This window comes from Rhipicephalus sanguineus, chromosome 9 (genome assembly GCF_013339695.2).
Source record: "Rhipicephalus sanguineus isolate Rsan-2018 chromosome 9, BIME_Rsan_1.4, whole genome shotgun sequence".
Taxonomy (NCBI): Eukaryota; Metazoa; Arthropoda; class Arachnida; order Ixodida; family Ixodidae; genus Rhipicephalus; species Rhipicephalus sanguineus.
Window position 1 is genome coordinate 26,506,081 of NC_051184.2, and position 17,426 is coordinate 26,523,506.

General features: G+C 46.7%; 1 protein-coding gene across 1 annotated transcript in view; it reads left to right on the forward strand.

Annotated features, from left to right (window-relative positions):
- The first annotated feature begins 1,252 nt into the window (after positions 1-1,252).
- LOC119404820 (uncharacterized) overlaps positions 1,253-17,426 on the forward strand; it is a 29,359-nt gene continuing 13,185 nt past the window's right edge. The window contains 14 exon segments of the mRNA XM_037671492.1: positions 1,253-1,483; positions 3,962-4,104; positions 5,044-5,178; positions 5,759-5,896; positions 6,936-7,103; positions 7,800-7,939; positions 8,733-8,916; positions 9,934-10,130; positions 10,630-10,798; positions 12,538-12,702; positions 13,616-13,810; positions 14,536-14,753; positions 15,248-15,354; positions 16,339-16,613. Coding sequence (XP_037527420.1) covers positions 1,441-1,483; positions 3,962-4,104; positions 5,044-5,178; positions 5,759-5,896; positions 6,936-7,103; positions 7,800-7,939; positions 8,733-8,916; positions 9,934-10,130; positions 10,630-10,798; positions 12,538-12,702; positions 13,616-13,810; positions 14,536-14,753; positions 15,248-15,354; positions 16,339-16,613 — 2,277 coding nt within the window. The 5' untranslated portion in view covers positions 1,253-1,440.

The following is a 17,426-nucleotide window of genomic DNA, read 5'->3' on the forward strand; positions in this document are numbered from 1 at the left end:
CGCGAAACTACTGCAGCACACTGGTCTTTACCAAGTCATCGTCGCCGCCGCCTTTACGAACTTGACGCAGACATGCCAGTTAAAATAGCACCAACCATGAAAAGGTGCAGTACAAGCTTACTGCATAGATTACGACTAGGTGTGGCGTTCACTCGTCGTTTCCTACACCTTATCGGTCATGCAGACAGTCCGAATTGCGAGATATGTGACACCCCTGAGACCACTTAACACCTCTTGCGCGTCTGCCCGCGATATATCATGCACAGAAAATCGATGACCACCTTCTCGTTGAAATGTCTCAAGCAACAAGTGTCAGCGAAATTTCTACTTGGACCTCCACCTCGTCATCAGCGCAATATTCTGAAAGCGCTGAACAAGTTTTTGAGCGAGATGGAACTAGAAAAGAGCCTGTAAATAATTCTTGGACATTCAAGATTTTCTTTCGTCACCGTTTTCACCCTCATCATCAGCAACTTCTCTCTCCTCTTTTTTCTGCACCTTTCCTTTCCTGACGCTGAGTATAGCAGGTCAGAAAATTGATTCAGGCCGACCCCTCAGGTTTTCGTCATACTAAACATCTCTCTTTCTCTAGTAACACTAGTTAATGTCAACCAATGTTGCTGTGATAGCAGCAACATCTTTTTCATACAGCCTAAAATAAATGCTTGAGCATTCCACGATTTTTTTAAATTTATGACTATTTAATAAGACTCACCCAGCCGAAAACGAGAAGCGTCGCACAAGAATAAACATTAAAGTAAATAAATTGATAAATTAAGAGCGAGAGAGAGAGAGAGAGAGATGGCTGGAAAATAAGCGCACGCGCTCTTTTACTCTTCGCTCTCCCACTAAGCGGAGCACATGCGACTCACCCATTTAGCGCTGGCCTCAATCCTCCAATTTCGCGCGAAAGACGGATTTCCACACAACCGCAGGCACTCATCCGAAACAATCTGTCGTATAAAACAGACACGCGAACCAAAAAAGAACCAGTCGTGCTGATAAGAGAGTCCACGCAATCCTCGGTGTCGGATGAAAATTCAAGGGCGACTTCCTACTTACGTGCGTGCCACCAAACGACGCTGCCACAGCCAGGCTTTGCACTAGAGAAATCCGAGCACCGGCCGAGATTTAAGGAAGAAGAGACCGGCTCGATAAAAGTCTCGCTGGCTTGATGTTGTTTAGACGGCCCGAAATCGAAAGCTGAGACGTATTTCTCTTTCCACCCAACGCATCCGTAAGCCTACGGAAGCCTGCCAGCCCTCGATCAAGATCATAGAATCTAAGCGCCCAAAGCGCTGCTAAAGCCGCCTCACTCGCCCAAAAACACAGAACATCAGTGCCAGTGCCAGCGAAGGCTGCAGAGTACTTAAGGCCTCCAAAGAGCAAGCGCAGGCTGAGAGCTCAGCTTGGAATGGGCTTGAGCTCGCAACTGTCATCATGAGAGTGCTATGGTTACTGCTGCTGGCCGCCGTCACCTCGGGTGAGTCGATGTTACTTGAACTGCCTGTTGCGCCTCAAACAATTCATAAAGACAGCTGAGTTGGACCAGTATTTTTGGCGTATAACTTTAGTTAATAATGATTTCAGCGCTTTTACCTGCCAAAACCACGATATGATCTGACGCATGCCGTAGTGCAGGGCTCCGTAAATTTTTACGATCTGTTTTTTTTTTTTTTAAAGCGCGCTTACATCGCACAGTACACGGTCCTCTAGCATTTCGCTGCCATCGTGATACAACCGCTGCTTCCGGAGTCGAACCCGCGACTGTCGGGTTCGCGGACAGGCACCCTAACGACTGTGCCACCGCGGCGGATGGCGTGTAACTAAATTTAACACGCGGCTACGTAAACAACTTGCTAAAGGAGAGAGAGAGAAAAAAATAGAGATATGAAGAGGAAGGCCGGGAGGTTAAACAGATAAGCGCCTGCGAGCCCCTAACGCTGAGCGACGTTTGTATATTATCGGTGAAAACTAGTTTAAGTTGTCCTCTATGCCTACTAGATAGCGCCGAATAATTTATATCTGAGCGACTGTAAAGAGATAGCACCATCAGGCTTTAGACCCATGCATCTAATTGTACTGTCTCCGAAACCATCGCGCGTTACGATCCTTTCAGGAAAAGCATGTCTTGCACTGGTATCAGGATCTGCACACCTAATCCCAACGTTTCATAAGAAAGTGTAAGGGGATCAGCCCAGTATTCTATTAGGAATGTATACTGTTGCACTGGCCCCTGAATTGGCTGAGGTTACACAGCCAGAAATGCGGCCACGCCAGACCACGGGAACGAAGACACGGAAAGCTTCGATTTGTCGAGAGCCGTGAGATACAGCCTGCCCGAAGTTGCGCAAATGCAGGAATTCGTAGAGAATGGGACAGTACGCGACCTCGCGCACCTTTTGCTTCGTCAAAGAAACTGAGCTATAACGATATTGCTCGTGTTTCCTTAAGAGAGCTCCTGCGTGTGAGACGCCATTCCAAGAAAAAATATTCGCGTTTCGCTTCAATCGCGCCGGAATAGCGAGTTTTAGTATAGCGGAAAACAGCAAACGCAAGGGTTTAGCGTTAGCGTTAGCGTTGCGTGCTCCTAACTGCGCATGAGCAGAACGTAAACGTAGCCCGAGCTCTTACGTACGAACGCTATTTCTGGAATATAGCGTTCAACGCTAACGCACGCAAGAGATCCCGTACGTAGGGCAAGATGGCGGTGCCTGTTGAAGCGAGAGCCGTCCACTTCGAATCTTTGTAGCCGTCGTCCTGCATTATTAAACTTATTCATTCCCTAATAATGTTCGTGTTTGATTTAGATTTGAGTAATGAGGCTTCGCCAACCGTGTACCGCCGATAAAATAGCTCCGTTTTTGAGATACAAAGTGGATTTGCGCTGCAGAAGGCTTAGCAAGATTTGTTTGCAAGGTTCGCTCATGCTTTCTGTAGCAGCGCAGAGATGGCGACGCTGTCTTTAGTCGCCTCTTTCCAAGATACGGCCACAAGTGAAGCAGATACATGTCAGGCGTCGTTTCCCCTCATGCCTTTCGCGGCAGTGCATGAATGTGACGCGTGATGCGTCCCAGCTTAAAAAGGCCAAGTAATAGGGGTGTTGAAGAATTTTCAAACGCGGCATGTTGACAGAAACCAGTGTGTCAGAACTCAACACTTCTGCAAACGCGACATGGAGACGCAACAGTCGTGACTTTGGATCAGCTCGACTTGGTGGCGCTTTTGTGGATTCTACAGTGCATTTAGTGTTTTTATGTCTAGATGGCACCGTATGTGCTTGCGTTAGCGTTAGCGGGAATGCCTTCCGCTGTACTAAAAGACCACCAGTTGGCACGCAGCGCGTTCTGTTTTAGCGTTAGCGTTGAGACGCACGCTAACGCTAACGTAAGCGTTTCCCGCTATACTAAAACTCGCTAATGTTCCGGTAGCCTGCTTAATACTCTAGCCTAAACACTGCTAAGGCTCGATATTTTCCCAGATTACATGTGTGCAGACGACGAAACGGTGACTGTTTATGCCATGCTATGTTGAACTTCAACCAATGCCCAAATTGGCGGCAAAGCAGTTTACTGGCTTTGGTTACGCACCTACACCAAGTAAATAAAGAGCCTTGAGGAGGTCTACTGGTTATGCTGCTCAACTGCTGACCCGCAGGTCACGGGTTCGAATCTCAGCCGCGGCGGCCGCATTTCGATGGAGACAAAGTGCCGGAGGCCAGTGTGCTTAGATATAAGCTCACGTTAACGAATCGCAGCAGGTCGAAATTTCCGGATCCCTCCACTACGGCGTCTCTCATGATCATATCGTCGTTTTGGGAGGAAAAACACAGCAATCATTAACAATTATTAGTTAATTGAGGAGGTTCACAAGTTTTCCAGGCCTTGCCCACGGTATACATTCTCGTAAGAATAATAAAGGGTAAGCAGTAATGATTTCTCCTTTCCTCTCTCCTTAAAAGCCTTCGAGGTCGGCAAGGAGTATGTGTACGAATACAAGGGAACCATGTACGTCCTGAACCCCGAGCAGCGACATCAACTGACTGGCCTGGGATTTCGAAGCAAGGTCATTATGCAGCCCAAGCCCGATCACACGCACTTCAAGGTAACTACACGAAAAACAATATAGACGTTCTCTCATTAGGAATCAGTACTTTAAGCAACCCTTATGGCACACTTCGCTTTCATCCGTAGGTTCCCAACTGTAATTTGGATTAACGTTACATAAAGTATTGACTTGCTTGCCCCACCATCCGCACGCAGTCTCAAAAGAGGAATAAGCCTTCGCATCAAGGCTATTTCGGTTTGATAATGGCTCCGGACTTCTCAACACTACAAATGGAACATCGCAGAAAATTCTCGTTACTAAAGGCACTGCATCGGCTCGTGTCGCTGGATCAGAGCCTGTCTCCGTTGTTTCCGCTCATAGCGGCTTCCTCTGAAGTTCCTTCTGTTGGACATTGCGATATTAGTCACAATGTCGCCTTACGCGGAGTGAGCGAATGAAACCAATGCCCAAAGATAGGTCTGCTGAGAAAGGAGCAGTCCCATCCTATTTTTCCGAGAAACGTGTCCTCAATCGCTGATTTCGGCGGTTTTTTAAATCTTTCCGCTCTAATAGTTCCGGTGTAACGCTTCGTTTTGCGTGTAGCGGTACGTGTATATACAGTTTCTACATCCGTCATTTGTAACTTCCAAATACCAATGCGCAAGTATGCGTGACTGTCTGCTACGGCAGCCTGGTGCTCCAGAGGCCATGAATTTATTTTGTTTTGAGTAGCATGAAGTTGGTACACTTTTCCGATATTGGTCTCTCACTTTAACTGTCTCGTTTGATATGAGAAGCATCCTAAGCACATTTTTTATTTCTTTCCATAACTTCAGTTTCACTTATAGGTGATCAACTAGCACCGTTAGAGACGGTAGCGCGAAGATTGTGTCTACAAAATAAATCTCGAATGGCATTAATAGATTCATACTTTATGGCAGCGTTGGTGCTCTTTGTTTCTAGAAGTAAGTCACCAGTTTAACTCGTTTTTTCCAGATTCTGAACTTTGAAACAGAGACCTTCAACTCGGAGGAGATCCACCTGAGTCACCACGAGTTCCACTACACGCCGAACGATCTCCTGCACGACGCTATCGAACACCCCTTCGCCGGAAAGTTCGACGAAGGAAAGGTACAGCGACGCTTAGAGAAGCGTTATTACCACTGAAGCAGGGACACTTCTTGCGGCACCTACGATCCGCCGCATAAACTTAATGATCTTGAAACAGTAAAAAACAAAGAATAGAAGACCGAACAACGGCTTCACCATAAGCAGTCACACTAGTCATGGAACGCAAGTGCGTCACCGGTATAGTGCTTTGAAGACGCGTGCATTTGAATAACTAAGTCTTCCGAGATCACGAAGGCCTTCGTAAAGGCAGTGAGAAGTCACGTTCCAAATAACGCAGTTCGTGTTTATCATTCACGTAGTCCAGAGAAAGTGGTGCGCAAGCAGCTAGCATGGGGAACTTATAAGTCTTGCTTCTGCGCGGCGCACTCGGATAGCTGAGATCCCGCTCAGTGCGACAATATGCTAATGTATCACCCGAAATGTCCAGTTTATCAACTAAACACAAGATGTCTCGTACCCCTTAAAGGCCATGAGTGGCAACTTTATCAGCTTCCTATGAACCGCGAAGCAGTAGCCTAGCTTAACTAGTTCATTCCTCATACGCGTTGACTGACCCGAGCTATGCATCGGATTCTTGCAGATCGAGGAGATTGCGATCGGAAAGGATGAACCCCTTTGGTCGAAGAACGTCAAGAAGGGCATACTGTCGCTCTTCCAACTGGACCTCGTCAAGGGACGTCACGAGCCCCACAGTGAGAAGAAGTACCACGTCAGAGAGGTGAGCCGGCTGAAGAGACAATGCTACCAAGAAACTGTGAGGGCTTTGTCCAGCACAGTCCCAAGCGCGGTACAATTAATGTATAGAAATGTGCACGCTTCATCGGGTGCGGGCTACCCGCGCGAAAAGTAGGCTGTGTTTACAGGCAAATCCTGAGACATCGCCGCATTAATGTGCTTGCGTATACACGTAAAAATGTGCCGTAAAGGGGGCGAAATCGAGGGCCTTCAAATTCGCATGGAAGGGGCACGGTATGCTCCTTTATTTTGACAAGATAAAGGTAACGCGAAAGATAAAGGTAAGCGCGAAAAAAAAAAAAAAGGTCATCGAAAAAGAAGAATCAACAAGTGAGAAACGTATCGCCAACTGAAACAAATAAAGAAAATAACATGGCAATGGAAAGTTGGCTTTCAGAAGTTCGTTTTCCAATAGAACGTTCTCACGCACACATTTCTAAGTTCTACCCACAGTACACGGGCTAACACATAACTTCGTATACAGCTACAGATAGCTGTTTATCACAGGCGCTTACCTAGTCCCGTGCCCACTAAGATCACTTTTAATAAGATGTTCGTTCGCCTTTCGCTGAAGATGCTTTTCAGACCACGGTCCAAGCATTTTTTTTTGTAATCATAGAGGACGCCTGTCCAAACTAGCTAGTTTTTTTCTCCAGCCGTTTTCTCTCATTTATTTGAAGAAAACGCAGAGATCCGAATGACTGCATCTGTACGAAATTAAGGAGATAAAGCTGGGCACGAAAGATCAATGCAGAAAACAAAACGAATCCACAAATACACGAGAGAAAAAAAAATCTGTTTCAGCGACTGAGACCAAAAAATGCATTTTGAAGAAAGATACACGACAGAAATATGAACCATAAACAGGGAATGAAAACGAACGAAAGAATATGGAAAGACTTTTTAGGGCTCGACAACAAACGCATTGACTGAAATTGGATTCGGTGAATTGCTAACCGATATGACGCTCTCTCTTGTGCGTCATCGTGGAATATTTAAGCAAACCACATTATCTCACGCAGGATGGTCTGCACGGCGCTTGCGATACCCTGTACGTGGTGCACGAAGAAGACCACGATTACATAGAGCTGACAAAGATCAAGAACCTGGAGAAGTGCGACCACCCCGCCTATGCCATCATAGGCCGGGAAGTGGCCAAGAAGTGCGTCAAGTGCGAGGCGCAGGAAACGGTAAGTGGACCGCATCGGCTACGCGCAGGCTTGGAACTAGCCTTCAGTGTACTTTAGAGGAAGAGTTCGTTCGCCAAGGTGACTGTTTGTGCACCTTGGTAAGACATAAATGAGGCTTTTAACGCGCACGAGAAGGAGAGGTATGCGTACACTTCAACTAATAAATCTCTGTAGATCGTGACCGCTTTCCTAAAGCCCGTTGGAAGTCATGTTCTATATCGAACCAAGGCGTAACATATACGGCAAGGAGGTACGTTTATCCTGCGAGAATGGAAGTTTGTGTAGGCTGCGCTCACTACGTGTAACAGGATTACTGCATCTATATGTGGTTCCTTGGTTCGAAATAAAAACTGTCGTAGTCAGCAATCGTGGGTCGCGAATGGGCGTATGAAGTCCAGTTCCGAAGGTTGCGACTCCCACGGCCAATTATTATTCCAATGAACGGCTTAAAGCTGAAGTTATTCCCAGCCTTTGTATACGCTCTGTTCCGATTGTCACTTGAGCTGATCCTAAAGAAAATTTGCGAATGCCTTGAAAACGTCATAGCCGCTTAACAAAACCTAAATCATATATTCAGTTTTCACGCGCATCTCTTTTTAAAAACTTGCTGATATACAGAAAACATGATCTCAGTGACACAGGAATGCAACGGACAATATGGTCGGCTCTACTGCGTTTTCCTCTCTTTCCCTTCAGCACCCAGCTTCTTCAACATCGGAAGTTTATTACGAGCTGAAGGGAACAGCACAGCACTACGTGATCACGCACGCCTGGGCCGAGTCCGGATACCTGTTCAAGCCTCACGGCGAGGGCAAGAAGATTCACGTGAAACTGAAGTAAGCATTAATCGAGAGATAAGAAAGAAAACACATAGTATCACCGACGTGCTTTGCTACAGACAGTGCGCGCGCTTTGGAAAGAAGTCTGACATGTACGTTGTTTTAAAGCGCATAATTTGCTGACTAGTACGCGCTACGTATTGACTGCTCCGAACATGTCGTCATCCGGAGTGAATTTTCTGATAATGCAAGTCTTTAACCACCGTAAGTTTTCCAACAGCGTAAGCCTTCCTGCTGCGGAAGTCATCACAAGTGGTAAACAATTCACCCAGCTATATGACTGGATACCTTAAAGGTGGACAAAAGCAGAAAAAACAATAACACTGTGATGACATTACCGTCGCAGCAAGCTTATGGTATGCAGGAATAGAGCTTGAGATCCACTCTCAGTATGGGCCTATTGATGCAGCCCAAGACTCATAGCGTGTAACCCAAAAATACGTCATTCATGCGTGATGAACAGTATGCAGAGTGCTGCGTTTGCTTAAATTTGTAGTTGTGCTAAGTATCAACTGCGGCATACACGACCACCATTTTGTCGTCGATCTACCGCTGTAGGTAATACCAAGCCCCGTACGTGTGGTCCCACGTATGGGGCCCCATACGTCACATACGCGTGACCACACGTCATTGTTGTCACATACGTGCGTCGTGACGGGGTTCACGACACATGTGTATATTGGTCACAGACGTGTGTCATGTTCGTAGTTATAGATAAGTATTTATTTTAGCCGGCGCACAAGCCACAAACTTACGTATAGGTTGCTGCACTGGCCGCTCATATCTGCAGTCGCACCCTGCACCTCCAAGAAGAGCACGATGCCGTCACAGACACCGCGCTCGGCGAGCACCTCGAGAAGGAGCACTCTCTGGCTCAGGAGTTCGCCACCACCGGCGACCTGACGGACGTCGGGGAGCTCAAATTCCCCAACGCTATGTACAAGCACTACGCGGTGCACGCAAACAAGGAAAAAGTAAGACGGAGTTCTATTATGCGCAGTTATGTGGTGCTTCTAACTGAAGAAGCTCTAAATGTTCTGCATGTAATACGAACAAAGCTAATGGATGAGCCCGTACGCTCAATGATAGAGAGAGAGTGGCGTGAGATGTTGGGCTAGTTAGTATATGGCTAAAGATTAAATATCCGGTGCGCTTTCTGTGCTTCGCTTCTTCAGTTTAACCCTTGCACCTTATATTTATTATTTGGAGGGAACACTGCTCGACCAAACAGCTTGAAAAAATGAAAAGGCAGATGACCAAGTCATTAGATTACAACTAAGCGAAGACAATGCTTTTGCTAAAACAGCGAAAAACCAACACTAGGTGACATTACCCAACAGTACCCATTAATAGTCCCTGTACAACAGTACCGAATTAAGGTCCCTGCAGTAGCCATTGCTTAGTGCACCTTAGCCAACAGTTACCCAACATGAGACAGTGCCACAGGTAGTGTGTTAGTAAAAAAATATCCCGCGGTTTCCTATGCACGTGACTACGACGACACGAAGGCGAACGCCACTCTTTTTTTTCTTCTCAGTCGATTGTATAACACCCTCCCTCCCCTGCCCTCGACAGATTTCTGCACACAACGCGGTGTTGCAGTACCCCCGGAATCGGCTCACTTTTGACCAAGCGGCGGTGCACGTCATCATGTGATGACAAGTTATGTGAAGTCGTAGTGACGTCATGATGACGTCTATGTGACGTCATGACATGGTGATTCTTTCTTTTTTGCGTCACTCGGATTGATGTCGATGCCGCAGACGGTCAAGTTTCGTGCCTGATGCGGCGTCTAAGGCTGTCGCCTTAACAAAGTATTCCTGTAAATGTTATGGCAATTCCTTATAGGAAGAAGGTGAAAGTGCCCTCAGCAATGAATTGACTGCTTTCGAGAAATGTTCTACTGAAATCAAAGACTAGACTTATATAACTTCCTCGAACGTCATCTCCTTCCTCCCCTCCCCCCTCACCCGCCCTCCGCAATTTTACAGTTCGCTGAAGCCCTGCACCTTCTGGCGGACATAGAGTACACGGACGATGATATCAAGGAGATCGACAACAAGCCGAGAGGAAGCGAGACCTTCCTGACCCTGTATAACTCTTTCGCGAGCTTCGACTACGACGAGATCAGCTGGGTATACGAGACCCAGGTGCAAGCTGCACCGGAGGAAAATAAGGAAAGCATCCTGTGAGTGATCCTGTCATAACCTTCCCGTTTACGTTCAAAATGGGGCACGTGTATCCTCTATATAGCATCAGGAATAATGAGCACTGAGCCCCACATAAACCGCAATCTTCGCAACCGCCAGCGACACTCTTCGTTTTCTCTCACTTACATCCTTCTTATCTCTCAACCCTTTCACCCTATAAGGGTAGCAAACCGGACGCGCATTTGCTTGACCTGCCTGCCTTTCATTTTCCTCACCTCACACTCGCTCTGACACTGTCTTCTTCGTTGTAAAGCTAACAGCAACGGTTTACACAAAGAAAGGCACGTCAGAAGCATTGCATAACACAAAACACTGTGCGTCGTCTACTGTGGCCGCGTCATGTGTCAATCAATGGTGCTGCTTGCGGTAACAACAAAGAAGTGCCGCTTTCCTATTTTTAACGCGACGCACAAATGATCCGAATCGTCGTGATGGGACCACCACAACACTTGTGTCCTTCCGTCGCTATCTCTCCAGCCACGCGTTCCTGGATCTCCTCGCTGCTGCCGGCATGAACCCTCACATCACCTTCGGCTTGAACCTGATCAAGAACAACCAGATCAGCAAAATGGACGCTCACCGCTTCTACGGAAAACTCCACCTGAACCTGAAGGAAGTCAGCACTGCCTTGATCTACGAAATTGCCGTGAGTGACGCATTTCCTAAAAAAAAAAAAAACATTATCGTCCTGTCGACAGTGCGGTGTGTCGTTGAACTGCATTTCAGACATAGGATATAGCTTGCAGATAGCCTTCTTAGACTAAATTCAAGAGCAAGGTGATCAGGAGTATTGGTAGATCTAGCGTATACTTATTAACCCTGCGCTCATGTGTGGCTTAGTGCTGAACTCGATGAGCATGACATTCTTGCGTGAGAGAGAGAGAATTAAACTTTATTGTCTGACCAGGCGCGCGTTCTCTTCGCCCAGAGGTGGGTGACTTCCTTATTCCAGGTAGCCATGGCTTGCGTAAAACAACTTTAAAATATCCTTTACATTGGTGGCTATGTGGCTGTGGTACCCTGCTGGGGCACGCTAGGGCAGCCGTTCATTTTCTAGCCAAGGTACCAGACTTTTTATGGATAAATAATGCAAACAAGCAGTTACACTGAAAGTTCAGTATATGCCAATTAAACTCAGATGCTCAAAAGTAACATTCTTCCGGTTGATTTTCTCATACACCTAAAGTCGCGTTCCAGACTGAAACATCATCGGACATTGTTCATTTTCACGTGCAATTAATTGACGCGTCAGCTTCTGGGTATACTCAAGTTTGCGACCACCCTCACTTACACGCTCCGATTTATACGCTGTTCCCGTTAGCACTTAAAACCGTTCTGCAACAAATGTGCTATCTGATCAAGGATAACCTTCTATGAGGGATTAAGCAAGGCATGGCCTTTGAGGATAACTCAAAACGAACAAGACTTTTTACCATCTAATGACTCTAGCAGACCAAGTTTAGCAGAAGCAATATTTTCATTTTCGCAGAATGAACATGACGTGTCGGTTCCGACATGTACACTAAATAATAATAATAATAATAATAATAATAATAATAATAATAATAATAATAATAATAATAATAATAATAAGTATGTGTAACTCCCTTCGGTGAGTTCCTACTTGCCACGTATATGAATCTCTTCAAAAAGACACATTAGCTCTCTTCTGGCTCCAACGACTCTCCGACGAGATTATAATGGTGTCCAACGAGAGTTTACGGGTCTCTTTTGAGTCATATACGCGGGAAGTAAGGACTCGCAAAAAAGAGACAATGGACTCTTTTTTTTTTTTTTTTTTTAGAGTGTAGGGCTACTGGCTCATCCTCTCTCATTCCTCTCTTAATTGAGGTTAGTCTTCACCTCTTTCCGTCTACGCAACGGTGCTTTCAAAAGAGCTCCGAAAGATAGCGTGTTTCGCCGTTTCGGAGTAACTGAAGTAATGGACCAGGGCTTGCCACGTAATGCGTAGGACAGACAACCGGTGGACAATAAGAGCAACACAATGGCTACCAAGGGACGGGAAACGCAGTCGAGGGAGGCAGAGATTTCAGATGGAGTGACGAAATTAAGAAACTCGCAGGGATAAAATGCAATCAGCTCGCGTTAGATAGGGTAATTGGAGATAACTTGGAGAGGCCTTCGTCCTGCAGTGAACACAAAGAGGCTGAGAATGATGATGATGATGAATATCGAGCGAACGCTGAGGGAAACAGTTCGAACGATGCCAACGAACGCAAACATGAAACACTACGCGTATAATGTCAGATAAAGAGGGCTTTCAGCTTGGCCCCTCGATGCCACGGCTAGTATGAACGAAAACTGAGTGGATTTAGTGACTCACCAAGTATCACCACGACCCCAAACGTAACCGCTTATGCGCAGGACTCGTGCAAATCGGAGGCCGTCAAGAGCCATCCAGGAACTTGGAGCGCCTGCAAGTTCGCCGCCAGCACGATCGCGAGCGGCAAGGGATGCAAGCACGCTCACGACGACCATGAGGAGGATCACGGCACCTGCAGACCCGAGATCATCTCGCACATCTTTAACGTGAGCGTCCACTAATATAGTTCATTACGAAAGCTTCTATCCCGTCGTTGCTGGTCAACGCATCCCTCAACATGTCTCAATTGGCCGTCCAATGTTTCGTGCATAGGATGTGGCTGGAACAATGCAATTTACTTGTAACACATCTTTGTGTCGTGAGGCTTGTCGAGATTCGCCGTACGAAAGGTTACTGCAATTTGCAGTACTCAATATGTGGCCAATATAGAAGTTTGAGCCCATGCAGTAATACGTGATGAGTTTCCGAACTCCTGTGGAAATGAAATATCCTTGTAAAACGGGGTGCCGCTGAAGCCAACGTTTCGGCAAGCGGTCTTGTCTCAAGGCAGCCACTGCCTAACTCCCGTGGGTAAGCTTAGTAGCGTGGCTGTGAAACGAAGGTGACAGAACATTTCATAATTATATATTCGTCGTGCTGTTACTGGGTGACGTACACCAAGAAGTGGTGCCGCAACGCTTGACTCGAGCTTTACTGATTTATACAATAGCACGTGTTGCTATAGCGTCAATAAAAGAGCGATTGTATTAAGGATGCGCATGTGCTACGTGTGCCATTGGACACGTGACGAAGATAACGTTCTGCGTTTCACCGGCTGAAAGCTAAAACTGGGCTGAAATTAAAATTTTCGCGACACCGCCAATGAGAAAACTTTTCAGCCTCACACTGGGCGATAGACATTCTGCAAATAGAGTGTTTTACGGTAATATTGCTGCGGGACCTCGCTCACGCATCGCGGCACATATCTAAGTCGATTAACACAAATACGCGTGTCCCTGTACATTTGGACCGCGATTTATGCCCTGATGTTCTTTGTGTCCTGGTGCCCTGGTGTTCCTCATTCTCCGGTGCCCTGTTGTTCCTCATTATGGCATGGTGTTCCCTATTCGTGCCCCACAGTACTCAGTGACACCAGCCGACACACACAACGAACCCCAGTTCGAGAGCACCGTCTTCCTGCGCGTGGCTGGCAACCTGGGCACGCGTAAAGCCATGCACTACCTGAAGCGCTTCATCTGCAGTTGCCAACCGGAGCCCAAGAGGATGGCCGCCCTGTGGGCGCTGAAGCAGGCTTCCAAGAACCATCCTGAACTGGTAAGCATTCACAGAACAACCTCAGTGCCGCAGACATGAAACAGCGCGCAGGACGAGATGGAGGAGGGGTTGAAAGGCGTGCATACAGGATCTGGGAGGATGGCAAACACACAGGGACAAATTCACCGTAATCCCTGCTGTGGCGACTCCGAAACCCATCCGTAAAAAAGTCTATAGAATAAGGCACCCGCACATATTTCTCGCTATTACATCGCATACAGGGGATTCACTCTGCTAGCTGAGTTAGTGCCAGGTCCTGCTGACTCTCCTGACGTCACTTCCACAGGAAGTATAGGCCCTGTCAGAGTTTTAAGCCTTGAAGGGTCCCTTTTTACTGCCCACGTTGTGCGAATGACAATATACGAAACCCACGAACTCAACGCTCACTCCCAGGGATAGCATTGGGAGAGCAATATTATGATGACCTGCACAGAAGTGTTGCTGTCAGGTCGCAAATAAAAGCTTCTTTATGGCAGCAAATGGTACAAATTCAGAATAAAGCCTGAATGTCAATAGTGTTTCCTCCAGGTTATGACAACATATAACGAGTGTTTACGTAGAACAGATCCAACTGTCCTGGCATGTCCTGATTCTTTGTCTTTGTGTCTTAACGTAAGAGACTCATACTACCATTTTTTTTTCAATCTTTGTGTGACTCACAGCTATATCGACGAAAATGTGTACATTTTAGCCGAAATCTCATTTCCCTTGATTTTTCTTCGCAGGCACGCGCCATCGCCTTGCCCGTTTTCTACAACACGAGTGAACCGAGTGAGATCCGTATCGCCTCTTTCCTCATCATCTTGTTCAGCCACCCAGAGATGTACCTGCTGCGCCACATCGCTCTCGAAATGCTCACGGAGCCTAGTGACCAGGTGGTGTCGTTCGTGTCGAGCGCGTTCCGCACCTTGGCCAAGTCCAAGTATCCCTGTCATCGTGATCTGTGAGTCAATTCGAATATAAGAGAGAAAGCTTGCGTTTAGAACGACTTGAAAGCTGAGCGTATAAGCCTGCTAATGTTTTATGTTGCACGTGTTTGTGACTCTTCATAACAGCCAATGGTATAGCACATTTAGGAAGGGAACAAAACCAGCGACACAGAAATGCACACACAAGGCACAGGTTGAAAAAGGCCTTAATTGCTGGGAGGGGACCTGGCACACAACTGGTGTAACAAGAGGCCGCTAAAGATTCGTTCTATACTATAGTTCCCGATACTCTCTTACGGAGAATATGACTGTTAGGGTAAATAAACCAGCCGTTACCTCTCCAGCGGTTATTCTTCTGTTTGACAGCCGGCCACCATCAAGACACTTCTATATAACGGACTTTTAGGTGACACACCAATAATTTGTATTTATGAACGCATGACTGATTTGATACACGAAACAACAGACGTTTCAAAGAATATTTGCCGATACACTTTTTTTTTCTCAGTGCCCAGCACATGCGCTACGTGCTGCCGGAATGGGACCATGACACGAGGTTCAAGAGGCCCGTAGACAGGTCTTCGTCTCACCTGACCATCTCGTCCACATATAGCCGTAAGTACGCCCGTCTAAACAGTCTACGGCTACTTTCCGCAGAACCGCAAAGAATTTTGATAACTTTGGCTGCAGCGACGCGTCCGCTATTGGATGGCTGCTGCTACGCTTCTACTCCTAACCCTCTCAGACACAGAGTCCAGATTCGTAGTCGTGGGTTTCATCCTTCTGAAGAATTGCGCCAAAAAAGACAAGTGATGGAACTCCAATGTACACAATAACGCTTCAGTCATGCAGACACTGTACGTAAAGTGCTCGCGTATTCTGAAACAACTTCGAGGCCCACACTCCTCAGGGTCGCGAGATACATAACGGTGAAAGCGTTTAATGGTGAAATTTGCTTATGGCTAATGTTACAACAACGCCTTAACGCAAACAATGAGTAACAGCCCTCACCGTCGTCTGCATGGCATTCGAAAGGTCCTGCTGTATGGGCTGAAAATCTGCTGTACCAAACAAAAATCTAGAGGTTTTTTTTTTTTTTTTTTTGCGAGAGTATTTCCGCGCTGAGGCATCCAGGTTGTGCCAGCAAGGTTTTCAAAGGCTGCTGAATGCTCATTATTCAACCAGACAGCTTCAGAAACCGAGGTATTCCTTTGATATTAATCTCAAGCCTTAATGTCTGCCATGGAAAAAAGCTCAAAAACATTGAAAACCATGGTATACTTGAAGGACCAGCCATAAGAAAATACATATCATCAAGTCCAACGCAGATATCTGATGGATGGTACCTAACCCCATTTACACATCACAGATCTCTCTGAGTAAGAAGAACAACTCTCGAAGGCTCCGCTGTGGCTGACTGTATCTGCCGGCAGTATTCGTGATTACTGCGATTGTATGAAGCATCAACATTAACGAAATACTGCTCTGTATACGCCTCTTTAGGCTACGGCCACAATAATCCAGTTAAATATGACACGTTTATATCGAGTATACACCTTTCAACAAGTGTTTCTTCTTCTTTTTTTTTTTTCAACACAGCCAAATACGACTACGGTGGCATGACGTCTTTGGAGATGATCCGCTCGCACGACAGCTACCTGCCCCGGAACTGTTACGTCATGCTGAGGGACTACAAGGCCGGCCACTCGTTCGACACGCTCACCCTCGAGTTCGAGAGCTGGGGCATGGACAAGCTGATAAGCAGCATGCTGGGCCCACGTCCAGGATCCTCGAAGAACCTCTGGAACTTCATGGGCCGTCGCCGTATCCCACGTGACGCATCGGCCAAAGAACGAAAGGAGATCGAGGATTCCGTGAGTACCTCGAGCCACTGACTCGAACAATTATCAAACAGGAACAATTTTTACTCTATACGGCATATAATAAACTGTGCTTAAAAAAATATATCGAAATTTACATTTGGTAAGATCAGAGCCATGTGTCAGTGTTACGAATGTTGAAGTTCAGGGGAAGATAAAAGCTTGAAAAGATGAACAATTATTGAACACAGTCTTTGGAGTCAACGTTTCGAAAAGTGGTCTTCTCTTCTTCAAGGCTGCACTGAATGTGGCGACAGCTTTGACACTGTATCACTGGAATGAGCGCGCACTTTATAGCGACAATATCGCTTCATGGCCGCCACTAGGGCCAGTTCGGGTAAATATCGACGCTCTGTCTCTCGTTTCAGTGGTGCCACGAGACTAAAATGACCAGCTCGGTACAACAGAATGATGGCAAGTTACCCATGGTGTCGTTTGGCTGATCAGTTTATATCTTGCAAAGACGACATCTACGTTTAGAATATCAGGAAGCTCAGCTAGTTGGTAGGGATTCATGTTAAAAGACAGGGCGCGCAAACACGTACAGAAGAGAGAAGTCAGGACAACACAAACGGCAGCGCTTTTGTGTGGCCTTGGCTTCCCTCTTGTGTTACGTGTTTGCACGCCTACCGTATTTTAAAATGAGCGTCTACGTAACGTGAACGCGTTCAGCCAGAAACCTTCTGTCCCTTCAGGAGTCACTCGTAGCGCGACCGTGCTTCAGGTTTCCAGCGATCGTGCATCCCAATCGTTTGCGCACGGTCATTAGACCCTGCCAACTTCATCCCATCGATCCACCTGTAAACG